General features: G+C 41.7%; 3 protein-coding genes across 10 annotated transcripts; 1 reads left to right on the forward strand and 2 right to left on the reverse strand.

Moving 5' to 3' along the window:
- Positions 1 to 125: 125 nt before the first annotated feature.
- LOC116213222 (probable ubiquitin-like-specific protease 2A) lies at positions 126 to 2986 on the reverse strand. 6 transcript variants are annotated; one of them, XM_031548086.1, is made up of 8 exons: positions 2641 to 2986; positions 2320 to 2443; positions 1617 to 1751; positions 1358 to 1525; positions 1130 to 1261; positions 925 to 1006; positions 722 to 835; positions 126 to 598 (listed from the first exon to the last, which is right to left on the reverse strand). In XM_031548086.1, exons 2-8 carry the CDS (start codon positions 2406 to 2408, stop codon positions 527 to 529), a joined length of 792 nt encoding a protein of 263 aa, XP_031403946.1. In that variant the 5' UTR covers positions 2409 to 2443; positions 2641 to 2986; the 3' UTR covers positions 126 to 526. The 6 variants fall into 6 exon arrangements, with proteins under 6 accessions (XP_031403946.1, XP_031403944.1, XP_031403945.1 ...); XM_031548084.1 differs by having other exon boundaries at positions 1617 to 1722; positions 2641 to 2984; XM_031548085.1 differs by having other exon boundaries at positions 2320 to 2450; positions 2641 to 2984.
- Positions 2987 to 3193: 207 nt separating this feature from the next.
- Positions 3194 to 8228, forward strand: LOC116213221 (conserved oligomeric Golgi complex subunit 2). Its single transcript, XM_031548080.1, has 12 exons — positions 3194 to 3785; positions 4150 to 4365; positions 4899 to 5232; positions 5403 to 5564; positions 5756 to 5855; positions 5956 to 6162; positions 6271 to 6379; positions 6714 to 6914; positions 7127 to 7231; positions 7393 to 7518; positions 7631 to 7765; positions 7867 to 8228. The coding sequence occupies exons 1-12, from the start codon at positions 3312 to 3314 to the stop codon at positions 7978 to 7980; spliced, it is 2283 nt and encodes a 760-aa protein (XP_031403940.1). The 5' UTR covers positions 3194 to 3311; the 3' UTR covers positions 7981 to 8228.
- A 3758-nt stretch (positions 8229 to 11986) lies between these two features.
- Positions 11987 to 17388, reverse strand: LOC116213924 (ribonuclease J). Of its 3 annotated transcripts, XM_031549073.1 has the most exons (16): positions 17011 to 17387; positions 16227 to 16455; positions 16017 to 16140; positions 15690 to 15746; positions 15407 to 15598; positions 15250 to 15327; positions 14986 to 15168; positions 14804 to 14884; positions 14602 to 14667; positions 14422 to 14514; positions 14212 to 14337; positions 13939 to 14052; positions 13755 to 13850; positions 13571 to 13668; positions 12554 to 13481; positions 11987 to 12458 (listed from the first exon to the last, which is right to left on the reverse strand). In XM_031549073.1, exons 1-16 carry the CDS (start codon positions 17177 to 17179, stop codon positions 12360 to 12362), a joined length of 2733 nt encoding a protein of 910 aa, XP_031404933.1. In that variant the 5' UTR covers positions 17180 to 17387; the 3' UTR covers positions 11987 to 12359. The 3 variants fall into 3 exon arrangements, with proteins under 3 accessions (XP_031404933.1, XP_031404932.1, XP_031404934.1); XM_031549072.1 differs by having other exon boundaries at positions 14422 to 14667; positions 17011 to 17388; XM_031549074.1 differs by lacking the exon at positions 17011 to 17387 and having other exon boundaries at positions 16031 to 16140; positions 16227 to 16368.
- Positions 17389 to 18702: the final 1314 nt, after the last annotated feature.

Consider the following 18702-nt stretch of genomic DNA (forward strand, 5'->3'; position numbering starts at 1 on the left):
TGGGATTTTATCAAGTAGCAGCCATTGCGTATTATCGGATCTTAATATGACTTGAGCACAAATGAATCATGTCACATCAATAGATAAGGAAGCGCTTGCTGAAGATTACACATTGAAATCGTAACTCAGGGCCTCAGAAGTTGAATGTACAGTATAATGCTCGACAAATTCCAAATTCGATCCCCACGACTGATCACACATACCACTGTCTTCGGCAACATATTACCATAAAGCACAGTCCAAATGTACCATCTATAGCATACGAGGAAGACTTATGCTTAATTTAAAATACCTGTGATCGAGTAAGCAACTAGTTTGCACGGGTACAGCAATAAGATTTTTCATGTAACATGACCACAAAACATCTCACCGCTTAAAAAGTCGGTAGTCCACCGTTGATTTAACTTACTAGTCCCACAAGTACGTATGATAAAGTCGAGTTTCACTTGAATCTACACTACCTACTAGCTGTAATCCGTCTTAAAATGCATATACATGCATTATAATTTTAACAAGATCCCATACTTCATTGATTACGCTGAGTGAGTTCACTGCAAAAGCGATCCACATCTTCATGACAGAACCAGTCCTCTGTCATCTGCAGCATTAAAAGAACAAAAATGAACCCTTGCCATACGTGGTGCGAAACAAATAAGCAGTATCAACGGCATAGTGGTTGATTTTATCTAATTCCTCGAAAGCAGCAATGGAAGATCCTTACAAAATAAGGATAGCCATCCTCAATACTGAAGTTCTTGGGAGCATGTTGAACAAATAGATTTAAGAAATAAAGAACATAGAGCCCGCAATGTTCCCCGTTTCTCTGTTGAGGTACCTACATAAAAGACTCGTACCATTGAAAAGCTAGAAAAAAAAAAACTATGATTAATATGCGCCAAAATAAGCACTGCAATTGAAAGTGACCTTAGGAACCAGTAAAGGAATTTTCGAGAACATCGCTGTCTTCTGTGGCTTCTTCTCGACTTCATATATGTCACTTACAAACCTAAGCCAATCAATAAATGAGGGGGATCACCTTGACACGTATATATAATATAAACATACTCGAGGGAGCACAGGCATTACTAAATACTTTCTAGCATTCCCTAAGACAACAAGCTAAACATACCTCCTGATATCCGGTTCAAGCCTCTTGGGCTCTGCCATGTGCAGAGAATCAAGTAACAACATGCACCTTGTTCTGGTCTTGGATTCTTTACTTTCACCAAGGTGACAGAGAATCAAGAGATTCCAATGGTTCCTGCAGCATGTTAAAAACAATGAGCCCTGGGGGAAAACGAATGGTGAAGCACAGATATATGGAAACCGCAAGCATTGCCAAAGGAAAAGTAGCTACCAACAAACTATTGGAACAACCACATATTTCTTTGATAAAATGCGCTTCTTTTTTATCCATTCCAACACCTTGTCCTTGCTTGATTTTTGCCTGTAGACTGAAAACCAGAGGCTGTCTAGAAAGGCAAAGGAAGCCTTTGTATCTTTGGAGAAATTCTTCTGCATGATCCTGCGGAAATGATATCATGCTCTCACGATATTATACGGAGAAGGACGGACAAGCTATTCTGACACCACTTTACACACTTGATAGAGCTTACCCAAGATAGTGCTCAAACATACTCGTGCTTAACTTCTTCGACTGAAGGGCTACAGCAGCATCACAGGCGGTCCCGCTGCTTGGCCCTTCGTGTTGAGAGAAAGCATCTAAAACGAGCAAGAAGGATACAGAAATCCTAATATGTGAAGAGTTTTAGGCACGAACATTACATCCTAGAGTTTGAAAAGACGACAACGAATGTAGAATTCAGAAAATGCCATCAGTCATTCGAGAGGTTTTTCTTGGATAGATAGATGTAACATGGTAGCTACTAAAGGTTGGAAACATCAGCACAAGCACAAGCATAGATGTGGCATATTCGCTTGGGGAAGGAAAAGTTGGAAACATACGAATATCAATTTTGCTCGTGCACTTCTAATCATCTGTGTTGACGACATAGTCAATTATGAAGAAAGAGATCACTGATGTAATGAGATGTGATGGTGGTGTTGGGGGACTGAAAAAGAAATCCTCATCATGATATGATAAACGGGAGAGAGAAAGGAACCAAAGCTCTCCATGGAATGGAAGGGGAGTCGCACTCGCAGGATCACAGGACAGGAGTACACTCATGGAAGAAAAGACAGGGAGAAGATTACATCAGGTAAGGTAGATCACATTTTCTGCGTCTTTTCCTCTCGTGGTTGTGGGTGAAGAAGAGTTCAGTTCAATTCATGACCTGGGGGGGTGGGGAAAGGATTTACCTGTAGCGAGCTCGGAGTCGGAGACGGAGACGGAGACGGAGACGGAGCCGGAGCCGGAGCCGGAGCCATCGAGAGATATAGTAGAGCATTCAATCACAGCTGTGCTCTTTCTCTTCGACATTACCTGTTACCTACCCCCCAAACCCACAAAAAAAAAAAATGAAGAAGCTACGATCAGGCCTGTGATACCATACACAGAAAGTCTTCAGCTTTAACCTTGACTTGAACCCTGCCACATCCTCGACAAATAATAATAATAATTAATCATGCTGAACTAGCAGTCAGTCAGTAACTGACTGGAGTTTGAATGGTCCAACCAACCTCTGTTCGGGGCTGGCTGATACTGGAATGGAAAGTCGTAACGTCTGATCAGCAGAGCAGCGGGAGGAGGATAGGCTAGAAAACGCGTAGCATGCACCATCAAAACTCCATTTTCTCTCTCTCTCTCTCTCTCTTTTTTTTTTGGGAACTCCGACGAGTCGACGAAATTCTCCGCCGTGTTGATCGCTGCTACCGCCGAGTGCCGAGAGACAGCCAGGGCAAGTACTGTAATAAAAGTATTAATTTCCCCTGCCACAGCCAGCCACATAACCTTTGCCAGAGAGTCAGAAGAGACGAGACAGAGAGTGGGGGGAGAGGGGAGGAGAGAGAGATGTCTTGGTACTTATTAATTATTGTTCCTAACCAACCAGAAAATGCATCTTCCGCCCCTCAGACGGTAACAAAAGGGCCTGGTTATGGGCCTGAGAGAATGAGCTTGTTGGGCCTGGGCCTAAGCCTACACAGCACGTGGCCTTTTGTATTTTTGCACTGTGTGTGTGTCCGTACGTATGTTCCACTCGTCCAATCATCATCACCTCTCTCTCTTCCTGCCTTCCCCCCCATGAGCCCGATCTCACCAGTTCGGTTCGATCGATGCAGAGATCCAAATTTTGGCAGAGGCAGAGCAACTCTCGCACAGAGAGAGAGAGAGAGGACCTGCCTTGGAGCTAATGGCTATGGCGGACTCGATCCCCTCCCCGTCTCCCACGCCGCCCAGATCCGCGGCCGATCTGTTTTCCGATCCACTCGACTCCCACCCCCTGTGGTTCAAACCCACCGCCTTTCTCTCCCGGGACTTCGACTCCGAGTCCTACATCTCCGAGCTCCGTACTTTCGTCCCCTTCGACGCCCTCCGCTCCGAGCTCCAGTCCCACCTCTCTGCCCTCAACCACGAGCTCATCGACCTCATCAACCGCGATTACAATGACTTTGTCAACTTGAGCACCAAGCTCGTCGATGTGGACTCCGCCATCGTCCGGATGCGAGCTCCGCTGGTTGAGCTCAGGGAGAAGATCGAAGGTTTCAGAGGCAGCGTTGAGGCGTCCCTTGTGTCTCTGCGCAATGGCCTGAAGCAGCGCTCCGAGGCTGCCGCTGCTAGGGAGGTCTTGGAATTGTTGCTCGACACATTTCACGTTGTGTCTAAGGTGCGTCCTGGAAGCTCCCGTTCATCTCGTCATTTGTAGTCTTTCAGCATTTCGGTTCCCACTCTGCTCTCGACTCGAACCTCTTTTTATGCATTGTTTTAGCATTTTCACTCTCTGTCATTCCGCTTTTGCAACCGTTGCTGGTTTAACATATAATTTATGATACTGAGTCCATTTGCATAGATCTTGGCATTTCGGGTGCGATGCTGTCTCTGGGATTTTTAGGTTGAGATAATATTGGATCATCTAAGATATTGCTAGAGCTTTTGGAATTGAGCAGCCTCTGCAGTGCACTTCTTTGCGGGTCTTATGATACCATATCGTTGATTGCGTGCTCATACCTTTTTCAATCGATTGAATGAAGGTCGAGAAGCTAATAAAGGAGCTGCCAACCGTGCCCTCTGATTGGTCTACTGGGGATGCAAATAATAATATGATGGAGAAGGCCTCCTCCATCAACAACGGATTATCTTTGCAGCATGCTGAGGTGGGGACGAATCTGAGGGAGACCCAGAGCATGATACTAGAGAGAATTGCCAGCGAGATGAACCGGCTCAAGTTCTACATTGCTCATGCAAAGGTCTCTCAGTCTCTCTCTCTCTCTCTCTCATTCACTCATTCACTCTTCAGTGCGATACTAAAATTTGATGTTAACTTGAGATTAACACTTGGAATCTGATGAAAGTTTTACCATGAAATTGTGAAGGGAATCCAATCAAAACTCTTTAACCATTGGATTGGATTTGTGAGAATTATGAGCAAGGTTCTGAATTCCAGCAGATAGTAAAGAAGGTGACCATTACATAGTTTATTTATGGAATTAGATAATTTTCTTACTAAGGCTAGCTTGGATTCTCTGGTTTGGGAGCTACCTCTGTATATGCCCTGTTCAGGGAGATGATGTACCAGTTATACTTTTAGCTCATTTTACAGCGGTTTATTTAGTACTTCTCAGAAGTCCAACTGGCCTGTGGAATATATATATATATATATATATATACTTATCTTTCCTGTCAACCAGGAACGGATCTGTTAATATATGATTGTTATGCTTTTCCTTATGAGCAACATATACTATCTATGCTGATTCTTCTTTCGATTATGCCAGTACAGAATCTGCCTTTTGTTGAAAACATGGAGAAGAGGATTCAGAATGCAAGCCAGCTGTTAGATGCAAGTTTATCCCATTGCTTCATGGATGGTTTGGAGCATCGAGATGCTAATGCAATATACAATTGCTTACGTGCTTATGCTGCAATTGACAACACTGGCAATGCTGAAGAAATTTTCCGAACGGCTATCGTAACACCAATGATACAGAAAATTATACCTCATGACCAGTTGGGTGTTGTTGATGGGGCATCCACTGAACTTGAGAGTGATTATCGACTAATTAAACAAAGTATTCAGGAAGATTGTAAGTTTTTATTGGACATTGCATCTGCTGGTGAGTTATACTCTTCTTAATAATCTTTTTGCTTTAATCTGCCTTTTTTGTGGTTAGTTACCCTCTTTCCACAGATGATATTGTTATAATGCTTTTGATTGTCTAATCATGTAGGATTCTTACTTTTGCTGAACATATAAGATTTATGTACTCCCCCTTTACTTCTCCAGAAAATTCGGGTTTACATGTCTTTGACTTCTTGGCCAATTCAATTCTCAAAGAGGTCCTCCTATCAATTCAAAAGGCAAAACCAGGTTCTTTTTCTCCAGGGAGACCCACTGAGTTCTTGAGAAATTATAAAACAAGCCTTGACTTCTTGGCTCATCTTGAAGGTACGTCCGAGTCATTTTTCATTTTATTTTGATCCACACGTGCATCCTTCTGTTTTGGTAGAATTACATGCATTGTAATACTGATATATCCTTGATCGATATCTGGTTTACTCATATTTCTGGTGTCTGTACACAGACACAGATTCGAGGCTTACATTGTTTTGAGATAATGACATTTGATTGTCCTTCAGGATATTGTCCATCGAGATCTGCCGTTACTAGATTTCGTTCAGAAGCAGCCTATGTAGAGTTTATGAAGCAGTGGAATCTTGGGGTCTATTTCTCTCTTAGGTAGTCATCACAATTTATGGTTCTTGTTAAGCCATCAAGTAGTCAATATTAATGGTGACTCCTAAGCATCAGCTGCTATTATTAATATTGATGACCTCAGATTTCAGGAAATAGCAGGGGCTCTGGACTTTGCACTTTCGTCAACTAGTCTTGTCCCAGTTCAGAATCAGAGTCCTGATGGTGGGAATCTGACACTAAAACAGAGTCTCACACTACTAGATAGCCTGAGATCCTGCTGGAAGGAAGATGTTCTCATACTTTCCTGCTCTGACAAATTTCTTCGTTTATCTTTGCAGCTTCTTGCGAGGTAAGTTCGAGCTGCAATCATTAAAAAACAAAATATTGATTATTATTTTGGTTGTGCAGGTGTATACAATATGTATTTTGAATCACTGCATGGTTTTCATGTATGTAGATACTCAAACTGGCTGTCATCTGGGCTGGCTGCTCGTAAGAAGGTTGATGCTGGCTCCAACCCGGGATGTGAATGGGCTGCATCTGCAGTTCCAGATGATTTTATTTATGTACGGTTTCTTGCTGTTTTCCTTTTGCTTTATGATTTCCACCAAGTTAAATAATGCCAAAATCCTCTACTCTGTTAAGTTGATTTATATCTATTTACTGCTGTTGTTTCTTGTGAAAGACAATGTACCTTTTAGATCTGGAAAATAGTTGCCATATATATATATATTTGATAAGTAGCGTTCCATAAATAAGGCTCATGTCGACTTTGGATCGCTTGAATTAAGAGTTGTATGTGCTGCTCTGCTTCTTTAGTGGACCTTGCAATTGACTGTTGGAACGGTGCCTTCAGGCTTAATGCATCCGGGAAAACTGATTTTTCTCGTTTATTTGCAGATTATCCATGATATAGACCTCCTAGCACAAGAAGTTCGTGGTGACTACCTCAGGCATATACTCCAGCTCCTCTCTTCATGCTCTGCTGAAATTTGTGATTCTGTAAAGGACAGTATTTTGCATGGAGGGAATTCGTTGAGTGACATGATTCCTCAAGTCATCAGCACAATTATTGAGGCGCTGGCTGAAAAGGCTGCTGAGGTACTAGTTGTGTCTTATCATGCTAGCTCTTTTCAGTTAGGTTACATAATTTTGCTTGGATAGGCCCTCGTTCAACTTTTTATAGATGCCGGTTGCTAGGGCTCACTCACATGCTCGCCTCTGCTGGTTTTGTGAATTTAATTTGAATTTCTGGCCTTGCATTAATCTATTCTGCTACCCTGAATGTTCCGTTGTATATAAAATCCATGTAGGAGTTGAGACAGCTGAAAGGTATAACCGCAACATATAGGATGACAAATAAACCGCTTCCTACCCGGCATTCACCCTATGTCTCAGGCATATTGCGTCCCCTGAAGGTAAAGAAAGTGCATCTTTTGTGGAATTCTATGCGTTAATAGTTGGTTCATTGTATTCTTGATAGAGATCTGTTTATGAGGATTTATTAATCTATATAATTACCGGGTTAAATTTTTCTCCATAATCGGAATTTCTCTGCTAAACTACTTTGATTCTTCAGTCCCTTCTCGATGGAGAGCGGGCAGCAGCATACATGAATGCAGAAGTGAAGAGCAAACTGATATCTGGGGCCGCTACCGAGATTACTGGTCGATACTATGAGTTAGCTTCTGAGCTAGTCAATGTGGTTAGTGCTTTAACTTTTTTCGTTTTAACCTCCAAAATTGCTTTCCCCCCCGCCCCACCCCCTCCCCCAACTTCTATTGATTGGATAATGATTCTTTGATCACGATCACCAGGCCAGGAAAACTGAATCTTCGCTCCAAAGGATAAGACAGGGTGCGCAAAGGCGAGCTGGGGCGAGCTCAGAGATATCGGACAATAATGTCTCCGACCCTGATAAGATCTGTATGCAGCTATTCCTCGACATTCAGGTATGCTACTGCTACTCTCTCTCAACCTGCCCCTGATGGTCTCTTTAGCAAAAGCTGAATTTGAGATTTTTGGTAATCGCGGTATGTCTACTTTTGATCAGGAATATGGTCGCAACCTTGCCTCACTTGGTGTTGAAGCAGCTGACATCCCATCGTACTGTTCCTTGTGGCAGTGTGTCGCTCCTCAAGACAGGCAAAATACGATCAAGTTCTAGAGCTTTGCTGGCTTAAACGGTGAAAATACAGAGTCGTCATTCTTTTTCGTTGCAGTTAGGTGTTCATGGATGTCCATTGAAAGTATGTTTGCATATTAGCATCACATAGAGAGAAATCTTTTGTACGAGGGACTTTTGAGAAGTTAATTTTACATGTGTGAGATAGTATTCGTAAGGCACGGATTTCTTGATTTTCAGCGGGAGTTGAATAATAAGATGATAATTCGGGAGGTAATTCTCATTTATCACTTTCGATTCTTTCACACCATGCCTATGCTATTTCAGGAGAAGCTTGGATGTTCCAGAGCCTGTCCTTAAGGAAACTGAAACAAATTCATCTCCTTGTGATTTGGACGCATAATTTCCATAGCTCTTTCTCCTTGTTAAATGCAAGCTAAATGGTTCCCTTCGAGCTGCTTCGGCCCCTTGAACCGAACCGAATGCTCTGTCGGTGGTTTGGGCTGTTGGCACCAGAAATATATGGGGTGAGATCTGCTTTGGCAAACATCACAAAGTTATTGCTTCAGTCTGGTCCTAAATAAATTTGCAGGTCAAATCCAGATAAAAATTCATCCTCCGAGCCGGATTCAGGTCATACGTGTGTGTTGAAGGAGCCTCGTCTCTACTCCCCTGCAGGAGGGATGTTAAAACGGAAGCTATGCTGCTACAACTTTACTGTATTTTGCAGATTGGACCCGGTTTTGAGGCAGACAGAGCGCCTTCCCTTTGTTTCAAGGGGATGATGGATCGAAGTATGGAATGCGGACGGGTAAAAGAGAAACTCTCCGTCGTAGTAGACATAGCCCGCCTCGGAGACCAGCTGCGTGGCAGTTGGTTCCATAGGGTTTCCATTAGCCTTACTGGAAGCACTTCCAATTCGTGCAGATGAATTAGATAGAACGAGTCGCCTCTGCATCCGCGAATTTATTAGCGGTTGACTTCTTCTCTCTTGAGTCTTGACGGAGAGAGAGAAGGTATTAATATATATATATATATATAAACAAGTTACGAAATGAATTCTGTCAGAACGGTCCGTTTTTTAATTGAATTTTATTTTTTATTTTTTGAATTTTTAAAATTTTAAATTATCTTAGATTATAAAATTAATAATAAAATCTTTTGAATTTATATGATTATGTAAATTTTCTTAGCTCTTTTTTTAAAAAAATTAATTTATATTATAAAATTATTAATAAAACTTATAATGTTTTATTCTGTACAACGCACGAGCTCTACGACTAATTATTATATCTATGGAAAATCCTTTTAACAATACAAACAAAAGATAAACAAAACAAAACTCGAGTTGGACGACGACGTACAATTGCCTCACTTTGCAATTCAACGTCATTATGACAGCACGCCCTGAACTAAAACAAATACTACTAAAAGTGAAGCTGTCTATTATTGCATTTGTGATCTGAACTCATTGAACCTGATCATTCTGTCCGACCGATCATGACCTCACCTCACACACGTGTCGATGGACATGGACTCGCTCGATCTGCTGGATCAGCATCCTCTTCAGGCTCCTTGGAGTGATGTATCTGCAGCCCCGATCCGTCTCATTCATACATCCTGAGAGCCTCTGTCAATTTGATCGGCTTTCTCTTCCTTCCTCTGCCCCTCCTTCCATGCCATTAGCTCGACGAAATCATCCAGGCAGACCAACAAATCCATCCCCGTCTGATCCAGAGCTTTTCACTGCAGTCTATGCCTTCACAAGAAGAATCTCCGATGCCCCTGATCAGAGTAGCAGAATAAGTACGTGCTTGTAGTCTCCGCTGAGAGCTTCCTGTCAAAGTAGGGAACACGCTCTAGTAGTCTCCTCCAGTTGTGATCATTTTAGCTATGTAATTGTGATGAATGTATGTATCTACACAAAAAAAAAAAAAAAAAAACTAGCTAGTTAGCAATTCTGCTGATACCAAATTTCAGTATATTTAATATATATATTATATTGTTAGGCCGATCTTAAGTTTCGGCTAGAGTTGAGTTTATTTTAATTCAAGACTTCGGCCCACTCTATTTGGGTGAACTTAACTGAATAAGTTAATTTCAAGAAGCTCATAAATTAGTCGTGAATCAGTTTCATCATGGCCATATATATCTATATATGGCTGAATTGAGTTGAAGCAAACGATGGCATGGCGGTAAATGGCATTGAATTAGTAAGTACGGCAAGTGAGGAAAAGAGAATAGCATTTGGAATTAATTACTTGTGGCTTATTATCCTGGCTAGCTATTTCTTGGAGCTCAAGACTTACATATGTCTGCCTATTGCGCACACACACGCACGTTTTAATTACACTCATCCATTGTCGATTGGTAAGCCGACAATGGAACAGAATCACATACGAGCCAAGCTTCATGGATCTTCTTCCCTGTCGAACCCCCACTATTGCCAGTTACTTTGTCCAAGGCTTGATTTTAGGCAACTACTCGTTGAGATTCATGTCAGCAGCTGGAGAAACGCCTGACAATATGTCCCCTCAGTTTCTTGCCCCAGCCCGTGAGGATCGAGGCGTGTGATCGCGGGATACTGCTGTGCAGGAGGGAACGCACCGACAATGCGCCATACGTCCCTTAGTACCACATGTGCAAGCCGAGTACAAAGGAATGGGTAAAGATACTGAACCCAAAGACCAAGTACTACACGAAGATAACTTCCATGGCAGTGGTTAGATCAAAACCCAGTTATCTGCACTACGAAACGAGATACTTCGAATCTTGGAATATCATGGCCGTCGATGTCTCAGGAGGCGCTTTGGTGTGAGATCTTTGATTCAAAGGCCTGGGCATGGAAGAGACTAGCAGACATGAACATTCCGCATGAGTACGTGTATGGTCGTGAGCCAGAAAGATACGTGTTCATGTTTGCTACGCACGAGGAGACCTGGCCTATTCTCCCAGTATCGGTTCTGGGATATGGAGAAGAAGTGTTACTTGTGTCTGCGACTCGTGAACCTTGAAGGAAAGCTCGACCTGCTTCTTCCACGTAAGAACGACGGCTTCATTGAACTCTTGGTCATGGAGGATCTCCAAGGCCCAGTGTGGGGGAAGATGAGGAGAAATTGCTTTGAAGATCAGATGGGGCGCCCACTAGGTGGTCTCCTGGCACTTTACAGTGCTAATGCTGCTCTAACGCAAGGGTTTTTCGAGGTCTCACTTTGCAGATCTCGGCCCAGCGGCACTGCTGCCGTCATGTGTTGAGACGAAGTGCATGCGCGTCGGTCGACCAAGTTTTCCCGTTCTATTCAGATTTGGAGCAGAGCAACTTAACGGCTCAACCCAAGCGTTTCAGCGAGATCATCACACGACAGAGTGCTCCGGTAGGTGATTTGATGAAACCATTCAGCAAGAGGATCGGGATGCCATACTGGATGATTCCGATATCTGTACTTATTCTAATCCTAGCAGTTAGATAATTTTCATCATAAGCTACACCTCTTTCGAGGTTTTGCAGGGAATAGAAAATGTAAATTTCAAATCGTAGTTATGGCTTGTTTGGTTTGCATATATAATTTTAAAATTACAATTTTAACATAATTTTACCTGTAACAAAACAAAATAATTCATACAAAGTCAAAGAGTAAGTCTCATTTATATCACTTTTTTTCACAACAAAACAAAATAATTCATACAAAGTCAAGGAGTGAATCTCGTCTAAATCACCCTTTTTTAAAATCAAAATCTGATTTTAAAATCTTACTTTGAAATCAAACACGGCATTTGCAAAGAATCTCCTTTTGTTTTCGGTAAGTGAATGCGAAGAATCTCTTTATCCCTTTTATCTGTTCACATTAGCACTCCATTACTGCCTGTTGCTGCCTTGAGCCATTCTCCTTACGAGCTGCATGAATGGCAAGTAGCAACTTCTCGCTTTGTCCCATAGTTCAATCTGGTGGATAGGATCACATCAGAGAAGTGTACACTCTTCGATTCGTTCCTCTGTTTCCCATCAGGTTACCTCTCCATTCCATCGTACTGAATAGGGCCACAAACATATCACGAGAGTGTTCCAGCAGCTCTTCTATATATCAATTCAGCAAAAAATAATGCATGTCCATTCAACACGACCCGAACTCTACACGCATCTCTTCTATATGTGAAAATTTTAATGCGAGTAGGTCAGTTTTACAAAGGGACATGCCATTCTGTCAGTACAAAGAATCAACGTCCACTCACTGGTGATTCTCTAAAGCAACCCATAATACTAATAACGCACTATTCCAGGACAAAATCTGCTCCCAGACTCGATATCAGGGGCCAGGGCCATTCATGTCCAAGCTTATTCATGGAGATTGCACCCTGAGGACGGCTTCTTCCATGTATAAAAGATGAGCAGGCTCAGTTGCCTCGTATCGTACAAGAATTGCTTACTTTGCCGTGGCTGTTTCCCCCAAATCTGACAAAATTGCATTCATTTCCTCAAAATATGGCCAGCTTTTCTTGCTCTTGTTCCCACTCTTAATTTCCTATTTCAGAAGAAGAAAAACATACAAAGAGAAGGTAAGAGAAATCGGAAGCTGTTGGTATTCGCGTAATGCTAGAAAAACAACGGGGAACAAACCTCATATTTCTGCACGAGAGAAGCCCACAACGATTTACACTGTGCTGAACTTCGAGAGAAACCGTGTGCTGATAAGTCCGTAGATATCTCATCCCAGAGGGCCATTCTCCCCTTCACAACCTGAAATTTGCTGTGCAGTTCTCCACGCAATTTAATCAGCTTCTTAACCTCCTCAGGCTTCCATTTGTTTCTCCGAACAGTCTTTCTAGGTTTTTCTTGAGAACTCGGCAACTCCAAGTCCGAGGACTCACCTTCACTCACATCTGAAGCATCACTTGTAATAATCTCCGCTTCATGCTCCTCTTTCAGCATGGAGCCATTCTCATTCTTCACTGTCTCGTCAACAGAAGGTGATGACGATGAGAGAAATGAACTCCAAAAATTATCAGAATTAGCAGCTGGACTTTCCGATTCCAACACATCTGAACTTGCAATTGCAGTTTCATCTTCTGGCAGTATTCTGTGGGGTTCAACACCTAAGGACTCTTCTTCTGAATAATTATCTGGGTGTTGACTTTCTTTCTCACCTTCCACTCCCTTCTTGCTGGACTTTGTTTTCTTTGGACTTCCACCTACCACCTTTTTCAAGGGTGACATCCCAAAGGTAACTTGTGATCTGCCCGATAACCTCTCCTGGATCTCATCTGAGAGAACCGCTTCAGGATTTTCCACAGCAATTGCAATGACTTCAGGCCTTTTGCCACTATATTTTCGCACCATTTTTCTCAGAAGCTCGGAGACTGTCCTTTCCATGTGTGCCAGAGGACAGTTTACAGGACAGCTTGAAAGAGCTGCATGGGCAGCTTTATGAAGTGCGTCCAGAAGTTTCCCTTTGTCGAGCCACAAACAACGGGTAGTGATGCGTATCTTCCCTTTTAAGCTTCTTTCTGTCATACCTTCTATGTCTTGAGGCCGCCAAATTTCCATACTGCAACAGAAAGATATGAGAATACTAAAATCATTTTCTGTCCCCCCCCCCCCCCCAACAAAAAAAAAAACCAAAAGTTGCTGATGTACCTGACCACAATGATGCCATCTGATGCAATTCTGAGTCTCTCATCAACACACAGCTCGGTTGATGTACCAAATGCTTTATCACCGTCGCTATACATCAACTTGAATATAGACCAGAAATCCATTAGAACTAAGCCAACAAATTTTGCTTGAAAAGGAAAAAGAGAGCCTTCTAAAGGTCACCAACCTGCAAATTCTCTTTTCCTAGAGAGGTAAAACCGTTAGACAGAACCCTTCTGTTCCTCAAATGAGAGACCCCAAGCATCTCTCCGTTCTTAATGACCTGATAAGTTAGAAGTATATCCAATGATGATATTTGCAAACTAATGTGGACTGAACAGTATATTATAAAAAACGGAGCGGTGACTTACAGTTGTGTGACGAATGCCGGTTGATTTACCGAGCAATTCATGCTCTTTCAGGAACAAGAGTTCTCCATGCACGGGTACAAAATGTTGTGGCTTAACAAGTTTAAGCACTTCATCCTTCAAAAAATCAAGACTTAAACTAAAGATTTCCACCAAGGATCACCGTGTCAAGAATAAGAAATAGAAGAGGAAGAACAGAAGAAGATAAATCCATGTTATTTGTCATGTGAAAAGAACATCTAAGATGTAAATTTGCAAAAATAGAAAGATTTATACCAGCTCCTCGCGATATCCATGACCAGAAGTGTGGAGCATTGCATTCCTTCCCATCACTATGTTAGATCCAATCTCAGCTATACGATTCATCATCTTCATCACACGAGTTTCATTACCAGGAATAACCTGAAAATCACCCAAAATGGTAATGCTCATCTACTCACTGAAAGTTTTACATGAACAGAAAATGAATGTATAAGTATCTACTACCTTAGCTGAATACAATATTATATCATCCTTCATCAATTTGAGGGAATGACTCCCACCATAAGAAGCAAGATTCAAAGCCGCCCGTGGTTCTGCCTGACCAAACAAGAGGCGTAGCCATAAACAACAGGAGCAAATAAGATTATAAAGCAATACTATAACTGAGGAATGTAAATTCCTTACTTGAGAACCAGTCGTAACGATTAGTAAGTCTTTTGGAGCATATGCATCAATATCTTCAGCTTTAATCTTTATGACAAAAAACAGAGCAATTTATAAGAGTCAACATATATAAATATACACACACATATATACGGGTATATATTTGTTATAAATAACAGAAATTAAACTAACAGAGATGACTATGGCCTCGGCATTATAATACCAGGGTTGACGGATCAATTGATCCCTTCCCATCCTTCCATGCTGCATCAAGATATGTCCTCAGAGACATGCCAACAAGAACCTAATAGGAGTACCAGAATATCATGTTTCCGACCATAGGTCAAATTTACCTAGATTGTAAAACTTCAATTTTATGGCGAGAGAGAAGAGAGGGAGGCGTACCATCTTTCTACCCGTTAAATCGGCAGCAGTTTTTATACTTCCTAGTCGGTGTATGTTTGAGGCAAACTGAGTAGTGATAACTCTCCCTTTAGCTTCGGAAATATGTCTTATCAATGAATCGGCCACAACAGCTTCACTGACTGTCCTCCCAGGAGAAAGCACATTTGTTGAATCACTCATCATCTGAAAGAAATGTGCAAAGAGAGTTGTTGTTAAGCACCTTTACTCAAAGAAACAACTCAGCTTTAGTAAAATCGGGCTTACCAATGTCACTCCTTCTTTTGAGAGCTCTTCCAGAGATTCACGATCAAAAACATTCCCATCCAATGGAGATTCATCAATCTGTCAAGCCATGATATGTGTCTTAGAGTCAAAGAATAAAAAAGAGAATATGATATAACATAAAATAATGATTTCTTACTTTCCAGTCCCCCGTATGTAAAATTGTCCCATCAGTGCAGCGAAGAACTAATCCACAACAATCAGGAATGGAATGGGTCACTCTTATAGGCTCTATCTCAAAAGGCCCAGCCATAAATCTCTTCTTCATTTTAAAAACCTTCAGTCTAGACGGAACAAATATCCCATTCTCCTTCAAACGCTTTTTTATAAGCTGTAAAACCAGAAGAGCAAATTTAAATCAACGAGGCCACAAGAATAATGATAAAAGTTCTAGTTCAAGCAAATGCTATAGATTTCCATACCTCCATTGTGAAGGATGATGCATATATTGGTGTACATGAATCCAAAGCTGGGACAACCTACATATCAAAAATTGAACGGCTTTCAAGACGTACGCAAAATTAAATGGAAAATAAAGAGGAAAGCAAAACCGACCACACAGACATGAGTTTTTACCAGATAGAGAAACAAGACAGTAGGTTATCTCTAAGAAAACAAGCTTGGTTCAGTTTAGAAATATTTCAACAACCAAAATAGCACAAGTAGATACTAAGTCAGAGGTACAGAACCAATCCTATAGGTCAGGTACAGAAAGGGCATTTCAAGAAGTAGATAGAAAGAAACTTTACCCACGGCAACGCACCGATGTGGTCTTCATGGCCATGAGTTATTACAACTGCTTCAATTTTATGGCTCCATCTTTTGATAAATGTTGTGTCAGGTATGATCTTCTGTACTCCAAGCTCATCATAGCTGAAACCAAGCAACAAATATGTAAGTGCCCGTATGAGTTTGACTACTTGGAAGGAAGGTATAGCAAACCTGGTTAGTCTACTCACTCTGGAAACATGACACCAGCATCAATAAGGATGTAGCGGTCAAAATTCCCAACAAGCATGCAATTCATTCCAATCTCACCGAGCCCACCAATTGGAAGAATACGGAGTGGCGGGCCATTAGACCCCTCATAAAACTGTTCCATCTTGCGTTTAACGGAATCTTCCATAGTCTTTCCCGCACCATCCATTCTCCCGACCCTTTTTCTTGGTACTTTAGATCCACGTGTATCTAATGTTGCATTGAACAATGGGTGAGCTATTAATCCACAATCAGAGATGTGATAAATGTTACCGTAAATAATAGTTGAACCTGAGCTCTATCTCGACAGACTGACGCCACATGGTTTTTGGTTATCAGCGAAACACATCATTCATCAGGAAAACAAAGGCAGGCTGCTCTTCCCCCATAATATCAAACGACCACACATAGGGGCAAAAAACGCCAACTTGTTGTACAGATAGGCATCGGTTATCTTCGCAACAATTATTAGATGAAATCATGGAAAACCAAATAAGAACATAGTCATGTGAAATTTCCCGTTCTTTTCAAAACAAATTATCAGCTTTGTACAACTTTGTTGTATTAAGCCGTGGAGGTCAAGATTAAAATGGCAAAGACAGTACAAAGAAAGCTAATCCAAAAAACAGGAACAGCGAGCAAGAATAAGGGAAAAATTGAAGCTTGACCAGACAACGGCCATCAAAAGACGAAAAGAAAAAGGAAATGACTGCCCTTTAATAAGTAGCATCAGAATTGCCATCCAATTCCCCAGCATAAACTTACCGACAATAGCGGGAGAGCCAACAGAGCAAGAAACAAGGCGACTGCTACGGCTCGGCAAGCGCGGGAGGAAGTGAGAACAGGGGGAGAGGACACTGAAAGCAGCCATTTTCTGGTGCATGAGAAGAAGCTTAGAGCTGGTGAATGGAGAAGACAGTGTCTCAAGCTTCATGGGTCGAAGCGTTTCATCTGAAAAGAGTTCGGCGAGAGGACTCGACAGAGCAAAGCAGATAACAAATAAACCCTAAGAAAGAAAAAAAGAAAAGCTACCCCAGTTCAGATAAGAGGGTTTAAGCGAAACGCAGAGCTGAAGTTGAGAGTGGGACTGGGGAGCGGGAAAGAGAGAGAGAGACGGGCATGACATGGAACTGGTGACCATCGCTCCTCCTCTTCCCCCTCTCAGCAAAACTTATCATTTTCTTGGAACACGACAAAGACAACGCCTGCACGTGCCAAGCAGCTGACAAATGGTATCGCGACGAACAAACAATTTACTAGAGATTTGCTTGATTCTCTTACTAGAGTTTTTGAGTACTGTTAGGCCCGTTTGAATAGTGGGTTAAAATCGCCATGATTTTAACTTTAACTTTACACTATACAACAAAACACACATTTGAAAAGTCAAACTGGTGGGGCCCATATCTTATTCAAACACACAATCTCATTATACACAATTATCTACTACATCCATTCATTTTATTTATTACCGACTTCATCTTGTTTTCGCTTGCCATATTGCATCTGCAATACGGTTACGTAATGCATCCATTTCCCTGCTTCTCATGTTTACGTCAACCCGATCTCCAATTAGATGAGGAGGATTTCGAAATTCATCGTAATATTGCCATGCATTTCCATGCTCTGCGAATAATCTGTCGTGATAATTATTAAGCCGAATGAAATTATGCAATACGAAGCATGCAAGAGTAATTTGTCCTTGGCAAACCAGGCCGTAATTTGGCATTGACCGCAGTATGGCAAATCTGCTCTTCAGCACCCCAAAACACCGCTCGATAACATTACGAACGGATGCGTGCCGCTGATTGAATAACTCTTTCTCCGTCGTTGGTGGTGTGTCGTCATTAAAGTCACTGCGATGGTACCTCTGCCCTTTGTAAGGAGCCATATAACCGGAAATATTGGGGTATCCAGCATGAACAACATAATATTGTTCTGCAATATTATAAATATTGATCTAATATATAAGAGTTGTAAAATGTAATTATGGAAATACATACGCGATTGACAACAAAACATGCAATATGAGTAAGAACTTACCACCATATGGAGCGGGGAATGTTTGCAATGTAGCGGCATCGGACAAAATTCTCGAGTCGTGAGCCGAACCCTCCCATCCAGTCAAGACATGTGTGAACATCATGTCATGCGAACAAGCGGCGAGAACATTTTGCGTAATCTTGTTATTTCGATCGCGATACGCGCCTCTCACCGATGAAGGAACAGTAGCCGACACGTGTGTTCCATCGATTGCTCCAATGCAATTCTACGAGAATAATGGAAAGAATACGAATTACAAATTAATTGGAAAACTTAACTGCCAAATTAATATCTCATTCTACTGCTCATACCTTAAAGAATGGGTACCATTTTCGGCATCTCTGAATTTCAGGCTACACGTCAACGTTCCTCCGTCTTATGTATGTTGGTGACAATGAATGAATTCCTCTAACTATT

This window comes from Punica granatum, chromosome 7 (genome assembly GCF_007655135.1).
Source record: "Punica granatum isolate Tunisia-2019 chromosome 7, ASM765513v2, whole genome shotgun sequence".
NCBI classification, from domain to species: Eukaryota; Viridiplantae; Streptophyta; class Magnoliopsida; order Myrtales; family Lythraceae; genus Punica; species Punica granatum.